Source organism: Balaenoptera ricei, chromosome X, assembly GCF_028023285.1.
Source record: "Balaenoptera ricei isolate mBalRic1 chromosome X, mBalRic1.hap2, whole genome shotgun sequence".
Classification (NCBI taxonomy): domain Eukaryota; kingdom Metazoa; phylum Chordata; class Mammalia; order Artiodactyla; family Balaenopteridae; genus Balaenoptera; species Balaenoptera ricei.
Genome location: NC_082660.1, coordinates 75,819,819 through 75,841,683, shown reverse-complemented (window position 1 = coordinate 75,841,683; position 21,865 = coordinate 75,819,819). Strand labels below are relative to the sequence as shown.

The 21,865-nt window shown below is 36.7% G+C and overlaps 1 protein-coding gene across 1 annotated transcript in view; it reads right to left on the bottom strand.

The window, feature by feature from the left end:
- Positions 1-18,763, bottom strand: part of APOOL (apolipoprotein O like) — a 99,675-nt gene extending 80,912 nt beyond the window's left edge. The window contains exon 1 of the mRNA XM_059910322.1: positions 18,659-18,763. Within this exon, the coding sequence (XP_059766305.1) occupies positions 18,659-18,673 (15 nt within the window). The 5' untranslated portion in view covers positions 18,674-18,763. The remainder of the gene's footprint in view (positions 1-18,658) is intronic.
- Positions 18,764-21,865: the final 3,102 nt, after the last annotated feature.

The window sequence follows — 21,865 nt, the reverse complement described above, 5'->3', positions numbered from 1 at the left end:
ATTATTTAGTTTATGTACTTTCTGAGAAATATACTGTAATTCTCATCTCTTTTACTCTTTATGTAATGCGGTCTTTCTTCTCTGACTAGATTTTCTCTTTTTTTCAGAAGTATGGAAGTGATGTGTACCGGGGAGTGGGATGTGTGTGTGTGTGTGTGTGTATGTGTTCTATTTATTTTACATGAGGTTTTTTCTGATTCTTAGATCTGTGATTTGATGTATGTCATTATTTTTGGAAAATTCTGTCATTATTTCTTCAAATATTTCTTCTGGACTGCAGAAATATTATCAAAAATATCAATAAAGGTTAAAACTTCAAATCACTAGAAGAGTCATTTTTTAAAGAAATTTTTTTCAAATGAAGTTTTGAAAAAAATGCGTAAGTATAGCTCATGTTAACATTACCCTTTTAATCAATTATTTTAAAATCTATAGTTATGATAAATTTCCCTCTAAATATATTTAAATATAAATACCTAAACATAAAAATTTTAATCTTATATTTGCTTATATGGGTGTCACAGAATACACTCATTCATTCATTCAACAACCATTCAAGTGTCTACCGTATACTATATCTCAAGAGCCTGAGAGACTTGAGATACAAATATGAATAAGACATGGTCCCTGTTTTTAAGGAAACTCTCAGCTTAACGTGGGAGAAAAACACAAAAATAAATGCAATACATGGTTTTAAGCAGTATAACAGAAGTGTGTACAGTGGGGACACAGAGAAGGAGTTGATCTATTCTATTTAGGGGCCAGAGATAAGGAACATATCCTCATTTTCAAGTATTTCAAAGAGATGGAAAATTTTACCTACAAAGGACATAAACTGCCCAGTCTATGAAGGCCTGGGATAATTTAGGATTTAACCATGTACTATTATGAACTATTACTTAATTAATATTTCTCCAACCAGGATACTTTGTTCTTAAGGGCAAGAAGTCTAAAAGTTATTTAAAGTTTTAACTCAGTCAACAAATCTTCCTGAAGAAACACTATGCTCCAGGCAGGTGCCCTCTTAGGCCATGAGGGGTATAAATATGCAAAGACATTGTTCTTGTCCTCAAGTATTGTATAATCTCTAGTGTGGGAGTCAGACAAATATATCACCAGTAAAGGATGATAAAAGTATATGATGGAGGACTTCCACTTATGGAAAGATGAAGTAGATATACTTTTTCCAATTCCGTCCACTGAGTACAGTTCAAAACCCTGGATATTATATAGAAAATAAGTACAGGAAGACTCTGGATGGTGCAGAGAAGACGGCAGACCAGTTATTGACGACAGGACCTGAGGAATGACATGGCAGTGAGGTCCCTGGATTTTCTTTTTGCCTCATATGTCTTAGACTGGGTGCTGGAGAAGCTAGCAACACAGAAATGGCAACCAGTGAAGACAAAGACCCAAGAAAAGCCTGCTCTCTCTAGCCAAAACACCAGGAAAGGGGCGGCCTAGCAAGACACAAAACTTTTATACAACAGCCACTCTACTATAGCCAAACACCACAGACAAAACTGAGGCCATAACCCCACCCACACAAGCAAAGCCTGAGGGGAGAGCCTACACTTCCCCTCTGGCTCGGCTGAAATAAGGCATTCTAACACTCCCCATCCCACCAAGGTAGTGTTAAAGAAGGTGGGACTTTCATCTCTGCCAGGTGGTAATGAGCCCTGGCCCTCAAGATATTAGTGGAGACCATATAGGGAACATGAATATCCATCACCACCTGATGTTAATGAGGCAGGCCCTCCCCTTCCCTGCTAAGGTGGTATCTGAGAAGGCCTAGTGGAGAGTCAGGATTTTCATTATCATCAAATGGTAACAAGGTCACTCCCCCCCACTGCCCCAACAGTGGTCATTAGTGGGGAGCACTAATGAGGTACTCCTACCTCTCCCAGCCAGGATTGTAAGAGCAGAAGCCTATGGGAGACCTAAACTCCCACTCTTGCCCAGGAATAGCAAAGGGGCCCTCCTCTCCTTGGGTGTCAAGAGACTGAGCAGGGAACCTTGACTTCTACCCTCCACCTGGTAGTAACAAAGCAGCACTGCCCTTTCCTTTGCCAGAGTAGTGTTAGAGGAAGCCAACTGAAACAGAAGTTTTGAATAAGATTATATCATAATATCAAAACATACAGATATTAATTGAAAACTACTCATTATAACAAGAACCAGGAAAATCTCAACTTGAGTTTAAAAGGACAATAGACAAATACAAACAATAAGATGACAAGGATGTTAGAATTATCTAACAAATATTTTAAAGCAACCATCATAAAAATGCTTCAACAAGCAATTATAAACATATTTGAAGCAAATTAAAAAATAGAAAGTCTCAGCAAAGAAACACAAAGTCTTGGCAGAGAAATACAAGATATAAAGAAAAACCAAGTGGGTAATTTAGAACTGAACAATAAAATGACAAATAAAAACTCAATGGATGAACTCAAAGAACCCAAAGAAGTTCATACCAAGACACATCATAGTTGAACCCCTGAAAACTAAAGAAAAAGAGAAACTATTGAAAACAGTGAAAGAGAAACAACATCTAAACTATAGGGGGAGAATGATTTGAGTAACAGCAGATTTCTCATCAGAAATCACAGAGTCCAGAAGGAAATGGCACAACATTTCTCAAGTGATGAAAGAAATGGACTGTTAACCTGTACTTCTATATCCAGACAAGATTTCCATTAGGAATGAAGAGGAAAGAAAACTAAAAGAATTTTTCACCAGCAGACCAACCCTAAAAGAATGGTTAAAGTAAGTTCTCTAAAGAGAAAGAAAATGATAAAAGAAGGAACCTTGGGACATCAGGAGGGAAAAAATAACAGTGGAAAGAGTAAAATTATGGATAACTACAAATAAAATAGCTATTCCTAGAAAAATCACTAAAGAGTTATACAGGAGATACAGCCAAAGTACTACAGATAAATCAAAATGGAGTTACAAAACAAGTACAAAAAACCCATAGAAAAGCAGGAAAAAGAAAACACAGTAATCAAAAGAAAGCAGGCTATATTAATATCAGGTAAAGACCAACTTAGGACAAAGAAAATTACCAGTGTCAGAGACATTTAAAACGATAAGAGGACTGTGATAGACTGAATAATACTCTACCCTCCTGCAAAGATTTAGATGTCTGAATGCCCAGAAGTTGTGAATATGTTCCCTTAGATAGTAAAAGGAACTCTGCAGATGTGATTAAGTTATAGATTTTGAGATAAAGAGATTATGGTAGCTTATCAGGGTGGTCCCGATGTAATCATGACTGCCCTTATAAGGATGTTGAGGGAGTTTTGACTACAGAAGAGGAGTACTGAAGTAATGCATCATGTGAAAGACTTGAGCAGCCATTGATGGGTTTCAATATGGAAGAAGAGGTCATGAGACATGGAATGCAGGTGGTGTCTAGAAACTAGAAAAGGCAAGGAAATGGATTCCCCCCTAGAACCTCCAGAAGGAATTCAGGCTTGCCAACACCTTGATTTTAGCACAGTGAAATTGATTTTGGACTTCTGACCCCCAGAACTGTAGGGTAATAAATTTGAGTCTGTGGTAATTTGCTACATCAGCAATAGGAAACTAATACAGGGGTCAATCCACCAAGAACCCGTTTTTCAAAAAACTAAACGTAATTACCAAAGAACACAGAAATCACACTTTTGGGCATTTATTCCAGTGAAATGAAAATTTATATCCACACAAAATCATGTACATGCTTCTTCATAGTAGCTTTATTTGTAACAGACCCAAACTGGAAACCTGCATTTGGTTCTTGTATGTAGTGTGAGGAGCTTGGTGAAACCTCTCCCTCAAAGAGACATCTATTAAACTAGTCAAATTAGCAAATTCTCTGGATATGGATCAAAGGACTTACAACAAATTGAGATGCTTCTTTCCACAAAATCTACAGAACATGGTAAGAAGAGTGAGAGACAGTTGCACTCAGCTTAGAGCCTGTAACCCTGCCCCCCCACCAGTGCTGTGTTATAGAAGAGCTATTCTAGAAAGCTCTCCAGCAGAGTGGTAACTCTCATCTTCCCCTGAGCTAAAAAGAGGTATTCCAGGTGGATTTGGCAATTGGTGAAAACTGGCAGATACCATACACACTGATTCCCCATCCCCATATCCTGCTCCATGGAGAGGATTCAGGAAAGCAGCTGGTGAAAATCCAGTCCCCTATTCCCTCGTATCTCTATGCTGCTAAAGAGCTGTTCTGATACTCACAGTACCTGATTGGCACAGCATAAAATATCCACTGAATACATGAAAAGGCAGTAAAGAAGGAAGAGAAGAACAAAAAAGACATGAGGCATAGAAAATGAAAGCAAAATGGCAAAAATAAATCCAATCACACTAATAATTACATTAAATCTGAATGAGTTAAACAATTCAATCAAAAGACAAAGATTGTCAGATTTTATTAAAAAAACAAAATCCTGTCCAAAGGAAACACATTTTAGATTTAAAGATATATTTAGGTTAAAAGTAAAAGCATGGAAAAAGATATACCAGGAAAACAGCCACCATAATTTGACTTTGAGTCAAAAATTGTTACTAGAGTTAAAGAGACATATTATAATGATAAGAGGGTAAATCTATCAGAAACATATAACAATTATAAACATATATGCACCTAAAAACAGAGCCACAAAATACCTGAAACAAAAACTGACAGAAAACACAGAAAGGAAAAGCAGAACAAACAGAAAACAAAGAACAAAGAAAACAGAGGGAAAAAACAGACAATGTAATAATAATAGTTAGAAAATTCAATACCTCATGTTAATAATGAATTCAACTAGGCAGAAAGTCAGCAATATAGAAGATGTGAACAACAATATAAACTAAGTAGACCTGACAGACTTCCATAGCACGCTTCCACCCAACAGCAGAATATACATTCTTATTAAGTGCATATGGAACATTCTTCAGGATAGACCATACAGTAGGCCATAGGACAGGTCTCAAAAGATTTAAAATTGTACAAACAAAGCATGGTCTCTGACCACAAAAAATTAAATTAGAAATGAACAATAAAAAGATCTGGAAAATGCACAAGTTGTGAAAAATAATTAAAAAACAAAATACTCCTAAATACCAATAGGCCAAAGAAAAAAAGTCACAAGTAAAATTAGAAAATACTTTTGAGTTGAATGAAATGAAACAAAATGAAAACAAAAGACACCAAAACTTATCGTGTAGTGAAAGCAGGGCTGAAAGGGAAATTTATATATAGCTGTAAATGCTAAAAAAAAAAAAAATACCTCAAATCAATAATTTAATAATTTACCTTAGGAAAACAGAAAAGCAAACTTAACCCCAAAGCAAGCACAAGGAAGGAAAGAGTGAGGATTAGAGTGGAAATAAGTGAAATAGAGGAAAGAAAATCAACACACCCAAAAGTCATTTCTTTGAACTGATCAACAAAATTGACAACCCTTTTGATAAGGTAACAAAGAAAAAATAGAAAGAAAAGGCTCAAATTACGAAAATTAGTAATGAAAAAGAGGACATCACATACTGACCTTACAGAAATAAAAAACATTTTAAGTTAATACTATGGACAACTATACAGCAACAAATTAGATAACTTGGAAGAAATGAACAAATTCGTAGAAAGACACAAATTACCAAAAGGATGAAAGAAGAATGGAAAATCTGAATATGTAACCAGTAAAGAGACTGAATTAATAATCAAAAATCTTCCTATAAGGAAAGCCCAGGCACAGACTGCTTCATGGGTAAATTCTAGCTAAAGTTTAAAGAAGAATTAACACTAATCTTTCAAAAACTTTTCCAAAAAATAGCAGAGGAGGCAACACTTCCCCTCTCATTCTATAAGGCTAGTACTGCCCTGGCACCAAAACCAAAGTCGTCATAAGAAAAGTACATTAATTTTGTATCCTGCTACTTTACCAAATTCATTGATTAGCTCCAGTAGTTTTCTGGTAGCATCTTTCGGATTCTCTATGTATAGTATCATGTCATCTGCAAACAGTGACAGCTTTACTTCTTTTCTGATTTGGATTCCTTTTATTTCTTTTTCTTCCCTGATTGCTGTGGCTAACACTTCCAAAACTATGTTGAATAATAGTGGTGAGAGTGGGCAACCTTGTCTTGTTCCTGATCTTAGTGGACATGGTTTCAGTTTTTCACCATTGAGGACGATGTTGGCTGTGGGTTTGTCATATATGGCCTTTATTATGTTGAGGAAAGTTCCCTCTATGCCTACCTTCTGCAGGGCTTTTATCATAAATGGGTGTTGAATTTTGTTGAAAGCTTTCTCTGCATCTATTGAGATGATCAAATGGTTTTTCTCCTTCAATTTGTTAATATGGTGTATCACGTTGATTGATTTGCATATATTGAAGAATCCTTGCATTCCTGGAATAAACCACACTTGATCATGGTGTATGATCCTTTTAAGGTGCTGTTGGATTCTGTTTGCTAGTATTTTGTTGAGGATTTTTGCATCTATGTTAACCAGTGATATTGGCTTGTAGTTTTCTTTCTTTGTGGCATCTTTGTATGGTTTTGGTATCAGGGTGATGGTGGCCTCGTAGAATGAGTTGGGGAGTGTTCCTCCCTCCACAATATTTTGGAAGAGTTTGAGAAGGATAGGTGTTAGCTCTTCTCTAAATGTTTGATAGAATTCGTCTGTGAAGCCATCTGGTCCTGGGCTTTTGTTTGTTGGAAGATTTTTAATCACAGTACCAGAAAACTACTAGAGCTAATCAATGAATTTGGTAAAGTAGCAGGATACAAAATTAATGCACAGAAATCTCTTGCATTCCTATACACTAATGATGAAAAATCTGAAAGTGAAATTAAGAAAACACTCTCATTTACCATTGCAACAAAAAGAATAAAATATCTAGGAATAAACCTACCTAAGAAGACAAAAGACCTGTATGCAGAAAATTATAAGACACTGATGAAAGAAATTAAAGATGATACAAATAGATGGAGAGGTATATCATGTTCTTGGATTGGAAGAATCAACATTGTGAAAATGACTCTACTACCCAAAGCAATCTACAGATTCAATGCAATCCCTATCAAACTACCACTGGCATTTTTCACAGAACTAGAACAAAAAATTTCACAATTTGTATGGAAACACAAAAGACCCCGAATAGCCAAAGCAATCCTGAGAACGAAAAATGGAGCTGGAGGAATCAGGCTCCCTGACTACAGACTATATTACAAAGCTACAGTAATTAAGACAGTATGGTACTGGCACAAAAACACAAATATAGATCAATGGAACAGGATAGAAAGCCCAGAGATAAACCCACACACATATGGTCACCTTATCTTTGACAAAGGAGGAAAGCATATACAGTGGAGAAAAGACAGCCTCTTCATTAAGTGGTGCTGGGAAAACTGGACAGGTACATGTAAAAGTATGAAATTAGAACACTCCCTAACACCATACACAAAAATAAACTCAAAATGGATTAAAGACCTAAATGTAAGGCCAGACACTATCAAACTCTTAGAGGAAAACATAGACAGAACACTGTATGACATAAATCACAGCAAGATCCTTTTTGACCCACCTCCTAGAGAAATGGAAATAAAAACAAAAATAAACAAATGGGACCTAATGAAACTTAAAAGCTTTTGCACAGCAAAGGAAACCATAAACAGGACCAAAAGACAATCCTCAGAATGGGAGAAAATATTTGCAAATGAAGCAACTGACAAAGGATTAATCTCCAAGATTTACAAGCAGCTCATGCAGCTCAATAACAAAATAACAAACAACCCAATCCAAAAATGGGCAGAAGACCTAAATAGACATTTCTCCAAAGAAGATATACAGATTGCCAACAAACACATGAAAGAATGCTCAACATCATTAATCATTAGAGAAATGCAAATCAAAACTACAATGAGATATCATCTCACACTGGTCAGAATGGCCATCATCAAAAAATCTACAAACAATAAATGCTGGAGAGGGTGTGGAGAAAAGGGAACACTCTTGCACTGTTGGTGGGAATGTAAATTGATAAAGCCACTATGGAGAACCATATGGAGGTTCCTTAAAAAACTAAAAATAGAACTACCATACGGCCTAGCAATCCCACTACTGGGCATATACCCTGAGAAAACCATAATTCAAAAAGTGTCATGTACCAAAATGTTCGTTGCAGCTCTATTTACAATAGCCAGGACATGGAAGCAACCTAAATGTCCATCATCGGATGAGTGGATAAAGAAGATGCGGTACATATATACCATGGAATATTACTCAGCCATAAAAAGAAACGAAATGGAGTTATTTGTAGTGAGGTGGATGGAGTTAGAGTCTGTCATACAGAGTGAAGTAAGTCAGAAAGAGAAAAACAAATACAGTATGCTAACACATATATATGGAATCTAAGGGGAAAAAAAAAAGAAGGTCATGAAGAACCTAGTGGCAAGACGGGAATAAAGACACAGACCTACTAGAGAATGGACTTGAGGATATGGGGAGGGGGAAGGGTTAGATGTGACCATGTGAGAGAGTGGCATGGACATATATACACTACCAAACGTAAAATAGATAGCTAGTGGGAAGCAAACGCATAGCACAGGGAGATCAGCTCTGTGCTTTGTGACCACCTAGAGGGGTGGGATAGGGAGGGTGGGAGGGAGGGAGATGCAAGATGGATGAGATATGGGAACATATTTATATGTATAACTGATTCACTTTGTTATAAAGCAGAAACTAACACACCATTGTAAAGCAATTATACTCCAATAAAGATGTTAAAAAAATAATAAAACTATAGACCAATATTGTTTATAGATATAGATTAAAAATCCTCAATGAAATAATAGAAACTGAATAGAGACATATAAAAATAACTAAGCATTTGATCAAGTGGGATATATTAACATATCAAGAATGCAAGGTTAGTCCAACATACGAAAATTAATCAATGTAATATACCATATTAATAAAATAATGGACAATACGTACATGTCCATATCAGTAGACATAGAAAAAGCATTTGACAAATACTAGTACTCTTCCATGTTTAAAAAAAAAAAAAACACTCAAGAAACTAGGAATAGAAAAGAACTTCCTTAACTTGGTGAAGGGGGTCTATAAAAAATCCCACAGCTAACATATTTCATGATGAATAGCTGAAAGCTTTCCCCCTATGATTAGGAACAAGAACAGAATGTCTGTTGTCACTACTTCTATTCAACATTGTACTGGACGTTCCAGTCAGGGCAATTAGACAATAAAAAGAAATAAAAGGCATGCAGTTTAGAAAAGAAGTAAAACTACCCTTATTTACATATGACATGATCTTGTATGTAGAAAATCCTAAGGAATACACTCACTCACACACACACACATGCGTGCACTCAACTATTCAAGCTAATAAACGAATTCAGCAATGTTGCAAGGTACACAGGAAATAAATCAGTACACCAAAATATATTTTATTCCTATTTGCCAGTAAGGAATAATCTGAAAATGAAATTACAAAAAACAATTTCATTAACAAGAACATTAAGAAGAATAAAATAGGAATAAATTTAATGCAAGCCTAAATTTGAAAGTCTTGCAAGACTTGCAAAATAAGTGCAAGACTTTTAGACTGAAAACCACAAAATATTGTCGAAAAAAATCAAAGACCTAAATCAACTGAAAGACATCCCAAGTTCATGGATTGTCAGACTTAGCATTGTCAAGATAGCAATACTCCCCAAAGTGATCTACTGATTCAAGACAGTTACTATCAAAATTCCAGATGCCCTTTTTTTAAATTGACAAGCTGTTTCTAATATTCATATGGAAATGCAAGGAACCTAGAAAAGTCAAACATCTTGAGAAAAAAGATCAAAATTGGAATTCTCATCAAAGGAAAAAATTTTTTTCTATTTCTTTAATTTTGTATCTAAATGAGATGATAGATGTTCACTAAACTTACTGTGATAATCATTTCATGATGTAAGTCAAATCATTCTGTACAACTTAAACTTATGCAGTGCTGTATGTCAATTATATCTCAATAAAACTGGAAGAAAAAAACTGTCAAGGTCACTCATGAAAGATAGGAAAGAGTACGGAAATATTCCAGATTAAAGCAGATCAAAGAGATATGATAAGGAAACATAATGCATGATCCTAGATTTGGATCCTGGCCTAGAAAGGAAGAGGAGACATTGTGCAGTGGGTGAAATTTGAATGGCATCTGTGGATTGGATGATAGTGTTGTATCAGTATTAACATCCCAATTGGGAGGCTTGCACAAAGGTTATAGAACAGTATACTTCTTTTTGAGGAAATATACAGTGAAATATTTAGGGGTGAAATAGCAACATGTCTGCAACTTGCTCTCAGATTGATCAGAAAAGGAATAATTATAATAGAGGAGAAAGGGAGAAAATGTCAAAAGTTAACAACTGTAGAATCTGATTTAAGGAGATGAGTTCTTTGTACTCTTCTTGCAACTTTTCTGTAAATTTGAAATTATTTCACCATAAATTATACTAAAAAAAGGACCAAGTTAGAGCACTCACATTTTCCCATTTCAAACTTAATAAAAAGCTACAGCAATGAAGACAGTGTAATACTGGCATAAAGACAGAAATATAGATCAATGGAATAGAGTTAATTGAGAGTCCAAAAATACATTTAGGGTCAATTAGTTCTCGACAAATGTGCCAAGACAATTCAATGGGAGGATGAATTGTCCCTGCCAGTTACATGGCTCTGTGAATTTTTGTCACAAGAGCTCTATTGTGAATTTTGTCACAGGGGCCCAAAATTTCAGCTTTTGCTATAGGCAGAAATATAAGTATAAAAATACATCCCAAAGTTAAGTGCAGATATTGGTTTTCAATTATTTATGCTGTTCCTTTCCTTCCATTAGTCCAGATGAGTGAATGGATATAACGGTATTTTCTCTGCTTACAAAATTAAGTTCTGTTTAACTCTACTGGCTCTTTCATGATAAACAGAAGGACTTGTGTTTCAATTAGACTAAGGTAGAGTAAATATTTTGCTTTAACCATATTTTGATCAGTACCAAAATATGCCAAAAACAAATTATAAAATTATTTACCTAGTAAAGTAATACTAGTCATTCTTGAGGTAGAGGGAAAGAATAAGAAATCTAGGCAGGGGTGTATAATCCTCTCACAGGAAGAGAAAGCAAATATTTGAAATCAAAAATACAATCTACCACCACATGGCAAGTAGCAGTTCTTAACCCATGGTAGGTGCTTAATACATACTTGTTGAAGAACTAAATGAATGAACTAAAATGAACAAATATTATGAAGCAGCCTTATGTTCTGTAGGCATTTAAGCTACTTCTTCCTCTTTTCTCTCATAGTAACTTTTAGATATCTTTTATTTTGAATACAACTTGTGTTTACTTATCAGTTTCGCCCACTAGAGTCCATTCCTTGAGGACAGTACTTTGGTCTTGTTCTTCTTTGCCCTCCCTCCTTTAAAATTGATTAATACATTCATTTCCTTTAATCGCCAAATTTCACTCTAATTCATCCACCATAGGTAGCTATTTTCATATATTTAATGATTATCTTTTTGTTTGAATGTTTACAAAATGTATATTGTAGTAATGTGTACATGTATTTTTAATTTTGTTACACATCTCATTTTTTCTGTTTTCACAAAGTAAATGGTGTATTACAGTTGTTTTGTTTCTTATCCTTTTTCATAAAACATAGCCTTTTATATCCATCTGTGTTCCTATGTGTACATATAACCCATTTCTTCTAGCTGCTATATAGTACTATATGATGTACATCCACCACATTTCACCTATCCCTGTCAGTGTTGGACACCTATATTGCCTCAAACTCCCCATCATCATAAAAAAACACTGTGATGAATATCCTCCTATAAGTGCCCTCATGAACTTGTATATCTTTGTGATATACACTCAAGAACAGAATTGCTATGCCATAGAACATGTGTATATACTTAATTTCACTAAATAATATCAGATTGATCTCCACAGTGGCTGTACCAGTCAATACTCCCACCAGCAGTACATGGGGGCGCTTACATTCCAATATCCCTAACAACATTTGGACTAAACCAGCATTCTATTTTCCTCTAGCTTAATAAAATGTTATCTCATTGTTCTAATATGTAGTTATCTGTTAATTATTTTGAGCATCTCTTCATGTGCTTATTAGTTTTAGTGTTTTCTCTTCTATATACCTCTTGTTCCTATCTTGTTGATCTTTGTATCCCCAATGTTTATCACCATCTCCTGCACATTATGGGCATTAAGATTTTTTTTTGAAAGAATGTATAAAAGAATAAGAATGTATGAAAGTAAAAAGTATTCACAAGACTTGTTAACAGTGTGGATGTAGAGGATTCTTTAAAATGATGGAATACAGCAGAAAAATCAAATGTGGTAAAGATAAAGGAATTTTGCACATGTTGAATTTGATGCACCTAAAGATATCAAGTAGGAATTTGGATGTATGAATGAATGAGGTGAACTATAGAGCCAGGCTGAGGAGGGGATATGGCAGTAGCAGTTAGCCTAGTGATATGAGAAGTCCCTAGTAAGTTTCAGAATGACTGAGAGAAAAGATCCAAAAACAGCCAGGCCAAATCTACATTAAGTATGCAACTCATGCCTTAGCTTAAGAGTATTAATATCCATCAAGTCTATATAACTCAGGAGAGATTACAGAAATGGGTTACATTTTCCCTGAATATGTTCAAATTATACTAAGCAAATTTTATTATCTACCACAGATTGCTACTTACTGGTTGTCTCGGTGTTTTTTTATCCTTGGGCAACCAATTTCCCAATTTAAATTACAAGATCTTAAAAAGTTAGCTTTTAATAACAACTCTAAATATATCCTACCATATTTTCAACAACTTTATCACTTCTGGAAAGTATTCAAAAGTAAATTGTACCAGACCATGAACCCCAAAAGTATCCATCCATTGCCTTGCCCCTTCTAAGAAGTCCTAGAGCATCTGACAACTATATTGCTCCCTTCTGTGATTTCTAACATAGGTCACTATGCTGTTAACTACAGGACTGATGCACTGGCCAAAACTGACTGGACCAGGGATTGGTATCTGAGCCAAAGGCAGCCAACAAGAGACTGCCTTACAAAGGGGCCCGATGTGCAATTTCTGCCTAAGAAGGGTATTTTGCAGTGGTTAGTGACTAGCCAACCTGATCAGATCTTCTCTCTAGGGAAGTCTGGATGTGAAACACATAGAGTTAGCAGTAGCAGAACAGTCATGAGAATGGTAACTACTAGAGTTGCTATGGTATCCTGAACGGTTCTTCTTGAGATTTGTTTAGCTGATGAGACAGTTTCCTAGGCTTTCTTCCTAACCTATGCAACTTTCCAATAAACTACCACTTAAGATGACTTGAACTTGCCTCTGTTCTTCATAACCTGAAAAGCCTAATACCCTTTCTTCTCTAACCTGTATAAAAGCCACAAATTCTCCCCTAAATCAGTGGTTCTCAAACCTAGCAACACATCAGAATCACTGGTGGGCTTTTAAAATATTAAAATGCCCCATCTGGGGTGGGGCTCAGGCAACAGTACCTTTTCTAAGCTGCCCAGATGATTCTAATGCACAGCTAAGATCAGGAAATATTGACTTACATGCACCTGTTATGCAAACATTTTAGGGTCCATGTCAAGCAATTTTTAATTTCCATATTAAATGAGGTTCACAGAACACCTAACAGCCACCTGTGAGGATGGCATCACAGGGAATAGCTCAGTCATATAGGTGTGGTAGGAGGCAAGGCACAGATCATTTTCACTCTATGGCATAAAGCAACATCCTGGAACCTATACCAAGTATGGTTAAGGGTTTCAAAGCATACTTTCAAAGTTGCACTGAAAATACAGATGCTCAACAATGCTGAGTGGAAAGTGAAAAACTGATTTTGCTGGAGATAACCAACCATCTTCCCAAGAATGAACTTCACTTTGTTAGGTTCCAACTACTTTCTGATATCAGTCACATGAAATAAAAGAGGAAAGAGACAAAGACTAAAGTTGACACGAAGGCTGGTATTATCAAGGATTTTGAAACCTTTACGTCTATGGCATCCATGTTCCTTCCCATCCCCATCATCCTTGACTCAAGGCCCAAAACACAATTCCAGAGTCATGTATCATCTCCTGTATTCTAATTTCTACAGCGATCTGTATTTTCTCTTCACTGACCAAAGTTCCTGCTACTCTACCAAACTCCAAAAGCCCTTCCATTGTGTCTACCCTCTTCTCTCCTTGCCTGAAATGAAACATGATTGTCCCCTGAGGTCACTGCAACTCTCAAGTGGAGGCTATTCAAAGTGTCTCAGGTATAGGAGGTAGAGTTTGTCTTCTTCTGATTGCCAATGCTGCTTCTAAGCCATTACTTCCCCAGCCTTAGGTAAAAATCTCTGTTCTTGTTAGTGAGAAAGTGGAACAACTGGAACCCTCATGAATGGGAATGTAAATTGGTACAACCACTTTGGAAAACTATTTGGCAGTAGCTACCAAAGCTGCATGCCCTATGACCTGGCGATCCCACTCCTAGGTATATACTCAACAGCAATGTGCACTTATGTGCGCCAAAAGACATATACAAGAATGTTGATGGGAGCATTATTTGTAATAGCTTAAAACTGAAAATAATTCAAATGTCCATTAACAGTAGAATGGATAAATAAATCATGATATATTCACCCTCTAGAATATCACAGAGCAATAAGAATGAATGAACTAGCATACATGTGTAATGGCTGAATCTCAAAAACAATATTGGGTGAAAGAAGCCAGACATAGAGTAAATACTGCCTTATTCCATTTACATAAAGTGAAAACTAGGCTAATTAATCTATGGTGGAGAAGGAGCAAAGGGGAGGGCTTCGGGGCTGCTGGTAATTTTTTTTTTTTTTAATTTGGCTGCTGGGTGAACAAGTATGATCATTTTTTGAAACTTTACCAAGCTGCTTATGATTTGTGTACTTAACTGTATGTATGCTATACTTCAACTGAAGAAAGTTTTCATAAAGGAAAGAAAAGTAATTCTCGTCTGAGACTCATACCACCCATCTATTCATCCTTAGCACCTGCCTCCTGGTCACTTCATCGCATTGAAGATTTAGGATCCTGGTTAATAGTCTTCTTCTATACTCTAAATCCTGCCATAACTCTGAGTGACTTTAACATCCATATGGCTGAACCACTCAAAAGCCTCACCTCACTCTTCTTTGACCTCACCTTTTTAGACCTTCATATTCACTCCACTGCAGTTACCCACTCCATGAGTACACCCTGAATTTACCATTTCCCAGAACTTGTTAATAGTTAAAATCATAAACTCAACAAGCTTTTCTCTGACTATAACCTCCTATTTCAGCCTTGTTTTCCTTACTGCTTTACTCCTGTTCTTTAAGCCAATAAAGCTATCTACCACAGAAAACTTTTTGTGAGAATTAAATAAAATAATGTGCATCAACAGCATAATACAGCGTCTGACACATAGGAAATACTCAATACATGGTAGCCATATTTCAATATTAAGTATTCTATTAGAAACAAATATCTTTCAGGATGAAAATTTTCCTCAAATTCACTCAATCTCTGGCATTAATGAAATCTAGCTTTTGACACTACATTCCTTCCAATCCTTTTAAATGAAGGCCAGTCCTCCAGCCATTCTCTCTGATTCAAGAGGTCTGGAGGAGAGATCAGTACAGTACTTGTTCTCAAGGCTAATTCCACATCAGTGTTCCACCATCACATCTGCTCAAAAAGTTCTTATCTCTCAAAATGTACGTAAACTATTTTCAGAGTTATCTACCAACTTTCAGGACTCCTTTCTACCTTATTCCTTGTTATTAATCTCTGGGGCTTCAAAATTAACACAGATCAGCATTTTTGTACCTTGGCCTCACAGATGCTTCCTCAAGCTTAAGCCTCACGATCTGAACTCAGACCATAGCAATTTCAGATACAGATCTACCACTTCTGACTGAGTGACTGTGGGAAAGTTACTCAACCTTTCTAAGCTTCAGTTTCTTTACCTGTAAAATGCTGGTAATAACAGTACCTAGATATAGGGCCACTGTGAAGCATAAATGCAAAAATTCACATAACGTGCTTAGCAAAATGCCTAACACAGTAAATGTTCAATAGCATAATAGCTGTGATCACTATTATTAATTCTTACCAGTTCTTGGCACATTTCCACTTGTCTCCAAACCTGCTCAGGTCTCCTGACATTTTTTTTTTCACCAGTTTTATTGAGATTTAATTGGCATATAGTCTCCTACTTTTTTAAATGAAAAGAAACCTTCCCGGAATTTGCTACCCCCATCTCAAGATTTCTTCCCTACCTTTTGCTGCAACATTTCTCTAAAGAGTAATGTACACTTCCCTTCCAGAGGAGGCAAGGAGTAGTGGAAATATCAGGGACTCTGAAGCCAAATATACCTGTGTTTGAACCTGGTTCTTCCACTTGGATAACCCGAAACAAGCACTTTTTCTAAACCTCAGTTTTTTCATATGTAAAATGGGGATACTACCCATTTCTTAGGGTCATCAAGAAGATTAAACTGAAATAATACATGTAAAGCAGCTGGTCAAAGTAGGTGCTAAATGAATGCCAGTTTCCCACCCCTTATCCTTTCCCTAACCCCTTACAATCTAGGTTCTCACTCTACCACTTTACCTCACTTCAGCTCTTATTAGCATTGTGACTTTGGACAATTTAATTGAATTTTCTAAACCTTAGTTTTCCATTTGTAAAATGGTGATCATTAACATCTACAACATAAAGTTATCTTGAGAATTAAGTGAAATAACATATGCAAAGTATTTTAGCATGGTGCCTGGCCTTGCAGTAAGCACTTAATAAATGGCAGCTACCAGTGACTTATTAATAGCCAAATCAAAAGACTGTTCAACTCGCTCCTTCTCTAGGCTTCAGTGACAACACACTATTCAGGTCTGCTTTTTAACCACTGACCATTCCTTCTCTCTCTGTACTCCCTCCATGATGTCTTTCTTTATTCTCTTCAACCAGGTGTGAACTCTCTCTTCTGAACCCTCAGATCACTTTGTACTTCTCCTGAGACAAGGCACTTCCTCTACTCTGAATGACAATCATTTGTTATATGATACATCTCAACTACTTAATTTAATATCTTTTATGTCCATTGCCTGGCACTTATTTATTCATGTAGAATTTATTGAGTCCCTAATATAGCTCATACCTGTGCTAGGTACTAAGGATACAAAAATTAACATATTATAATTACTATCCTCAAGTAGCTTATAGTTTAGGAGGATAGAATACACAAGTAAGTAGTCTACTATTTGCAGTATGATAAGTCCTATGGTAAAAGTATGCCCAGAATCCTCTCGAGCACAAAGAGGAGTTATTTAAATCAGACTGGGGAGATCTGGGACACTATCTTGGAAAAGGCCTTTTGTATTTAGCATACGGGGAGGCAGTACACAAATCCCTGTTAAATGAATGAGTGAAATATGAATAGGAACTAACTAGATGAGGATGGGAAAGGGCACTTCAGGCCCAGAGAAAGAGCAGGGAAAAAGGCTTGGAGTACAGATATTAGGAGAGTTTCTGAGAGACAGGAAATGAAGCTGGAAAGCCAAAGCAGAGTCGGCTGTTCCAGACATAGGAGTCTGACCTGACCCTAGAGGGCAGATGATAGAGTGCCAATAAAGATTTTTAAGTAGTGGAAGGGCATAATCAGATTTACATTTTAGTACTCTGGCAGTGCAGGGGGAAATTAATTCCATGAGAGCCAGGCTAGAGGCAGCGAGTCCAGTTAGAAGGGTGTTGTGATAATTCAAATAAATTCTGAAAGCAAAAATGGAGTGAGAATGGCGAATCAAGACGGATACTGAGCCTGAATTATTCATATTTGTATCTCCTGCAAGCAGTGCATTTTACACTTAAAACCCGTTACAAATATCTACCCATAGATATTTGTCTACTCATATTTGTCGACTACTGTTACTGAAACCTACTTAGGGAACTGCAGCTAGCAGCCACTTGTGTCACTTCCTGTACACAGATTTCTAAGTAAAGGCACCTTTTCCCATTACAGAACTCAAAAGAAACTTAGGTTTGTCATTCAAACCCGTAAAGTAACAACAGTGAATACAAACCCAGGCACTGCAGAGAGACTTGAGATGTCTCTATCCTGGTCTATTTCACCCGAAATAATGTTTGAACAAAGTCCTTCAAAGGGTCGTGAGGCCCCGCCCTGTGCACCCAGGCAAATGCCCAGGATTCTTTTCTCTTTGTTTCATCTCAAGACCCAAGTCTGTTCGCTGCTCGTCGCCTGGCGGGCCATTTTCGCCCAGCTGTTTCCCAGTTTTAACCCTGCCGCTGTATAAACAGTCAACAGCAGGGGATTGAGGAGAGAGAACTGTCCCAGGTTGAGGAAACTCTAAAGAGGAGAAGCAGGTGGCTTGAGGCTTCAAACGTTAAAGATTCCCTGACCTTGCCAATTCTCTCGCAACCCCATCTCCACCTCGTCTCTTGCTGTGGGACTCCCTTCTGAAGTTGGGAGGATCCCTTCTACAGTTATCAGAGCGCTACCAGCATCCAGAGAAACTAAGCAAAGTATTTTTTACTTACGCTAACGGCCGCCATAGCTGTAGCACTCTCCGCCCAGGTCTTCGCACGGAGAGCGGAAAGGGACAAAATAGCTCAACTAGGCACCGCTCAAAGTAGTCCCACCCAGTTCCGCCCCTCGTCGGTCGGCTCCGCCCTTTCTCCGCCTTCCTAGTGCCGCTCTAGGAAGCTGCAAAAGTTGGCCCTCTTTCTCCGGGGAAAACGGTTCAACCCTGTGGTTGACTGTCGTTATCCCTGATGACACCTTTCAGAATATTCTCCATAGTCCATTTGAAAATTACTTTGCTGGGTGCAGAACTTTTCATTATGTTCGTTTTTTCAGGCATATGTGATTTGTCTAGTTGAGGACTTAAAATCCAAGTCCGGCTGCCTTAATAAATAACTGTATAGTCACAAAAAGAACATGTTACCTCTGCAATAATTGGGCAAGTTCATACAGCCTAAGAGTATGTCACTAAGCGCCTACTACGTGCCAGGCACTTGTTCAAAGTACAGAACATAACGTAATGCCTTCCCTCACGGAGATTGTGATTCCAGGAGGAAAAGAGAAACAAATAAATGTTACAAAGTGCCAAATGCTATGAAGGAAAATAAAACAGTATGGGGATGGGGTGGGAATTTATTGATTTAGATAGATTAGGGAAAGGTTTTCTGATAAAGTGACATTTGAGGAAAGTCCTGAAGGAATTTAGGGAAGAACCTTCCACGCAGAAGGAACAGCAATAAAAAAAGGCCAGTGTGTCAGAAGTGGCTACGTCTGATGGCACTGACTAATTTAACGTGAGAGGAAAAGTATGTGCAGCTTCTTAAATTTGCCCCTAGGCATATAATAAATCTCAGGGACCTCTGATGGCCATACTAAAGAAAGCCCCTTTACTTCTCACGGTCAAAAAAAGCTGAGATTTTTAAAAGCTAAACTCAAAGACTGATTCTTTTGGTTTCTAAAATTATTTCAGTTGAATTTATACCTAACCTTGATAGGTCACTTATGTAAAAATTTAGAGCTTTGAGCAGGAGAGAGTGGTAGTCTGACATTTTAAGGGGGCTATCTGGGAGGATCTGGAGGGCTAAGAGTATTCAAAATCCCTACACCTTTCTCTCTGAACTACTCTTTATTCCTGATACCAATTTCTGTATTGGTCAGTATTCTTTGATTACAAGCAACAAAACCCGGGCCCCCTGCACTGGAAGCACGGAGTCTTAACCACTGTGCCACCATATTTCAATTGGCCATTTTGATGTTATCTTTCATAAAGTGCTTATTCGAGTTTTTAGCCCACTTTTTCTATTCTGTTGTCCATCTTTCTCATTTATTTGTAGGTGTTCCTTCAGAAGACTGTATACAAGCACTTTGCCAGATTTATGTGTTGTTAATATCTTCTCTCACACTGTGGCTTGCCTTTTTATCCCTTCAGTGGTGTCCAGAAACCAACCCTGCTGGACCTGGATCTGGGACTTCCAGCCTCCAGAACTTAGAAAATATATTTCTGTTGTTTAGGCCACCCAGTCTATAGTATTTGGCTATGGCAGCCTAAGCAGACTAATACATTATTCTTCTTATATATTGCTTAATTCCATTTGCTAATATTTTCATTAGGATTTTTACATCTATGGCCATGATGGTTATTGGTTTGTAATTTTCTTTTAAGACTTTGGTATCAGTGTTTTATTAGCTTCATAGACAAATTGGGAATTGTTTCCTCTTTATTTTCAGGAAAAGTTTGTTTAAGATTGGCATTATTACTTCCCTAAATATCTAAAAGATTTCACCAATGAAGCCATCCAGGCCTGGAGATTTCTTTGTAATAAGATGTTTCATTATAAATCCAACCTATTTAACATGCTCTCAGATTTTCCATTCTTTCTTGTGGCTGCTTTGCTGAGTTGTGCACAGTCAGTTCTACAACAACACTTATTTAAAAAGGTGAATTTGTTCCAATATGGTGGATATATTAGGAAACAATTTGAAAATTACATAAATTTCATGTTCACTCATGCACTATTTCGTCCATAAGAAACACGATGTGAATGCAGAAAACAGCACCCAGCTCAATCAGACTGTGTAAGAATGCACAAAACACACACACAGACTCCTCAAACATCTACCAGATACCTTGGTTCACTCAGGTGTTACCTACAAAATTGTGTTTTGTTACTATTTTTTATTTGTGAATTTTTCTATGTAAGTAAACAATATCCTAAACGTGTCTAAGCACTCTCGCCCCAAAACACCAAGCACTGCATGAGAAAGGAAAGCTTTAAATATTGAGGTGAAGTTTGAAGTAACCAAGAATTTTGAAAGAAGTGTGAGAATATGTGATATCTCCTGAGCAGTAGGTATAAAGAAATATGCATTTTTGGACCTTCTGATACAATACAGTGAAAATAAAGGAAACATCTATGTCTGGAAAAACTTCAAGGAATACAAAATCAGTAATGAGACCTAAAGTAATAGAAGAAATGAAAAGATTGATGAATCTATGGATTGAAGACTAGACAGTAAAAAAAATTAGGAACAACCTTTCTCACATTTGATGAGAAGGCACTATCTATACACAAAGGCCTTAAATGAAAATTGTCAGGCCCTGCAGAAGTGGCTCTTTCAATGATGGTTTGGTGATTTAAAACACTGTTGCAATTTCCAAAGCTTTCAGCCTTGGGTGAAGATGTGATTGCAGATCTAAAACTTGCAGAAGAACTTCTAGCAATGAAACACATAATAATTGAAGAAGAAGGATTACATTGGATTACATTTTCAATTTTAATGAAACAGTTATCTATTATATATGCATCTCTTGAAAGGCCTACATTTGAAAGAAAGAATAATATGACCTAAGATTTAAGGCTGTGAAAGACTGCAAATTTTGATAACCCTGCTTAAAACTACTTCACAGTGACTCACAAGCTGCAACCCTTCCTACATCCATTTCCATAAGCAAACTTCAGTTGACTTTCCTATGTATTGTATGTAGTATTTATATATTTCTTAACTGTTTAACATGCATAAAAGTGTGCTACCATGTTTATTAAGTTCCTATCTTTTTGTAATGGGTCACTGATGAAGTGTTTGGGTGCTGCACCTCTAATCTCATTTTCCCCATAAGATCTTCAGTTTTTATTACATGATTTCATGGTGCATTGATTTTTAGGGATTCATATGTTGAGCTATAGTAGTACTGACATCTCATTTCATCTTAGTTGTCAAATATG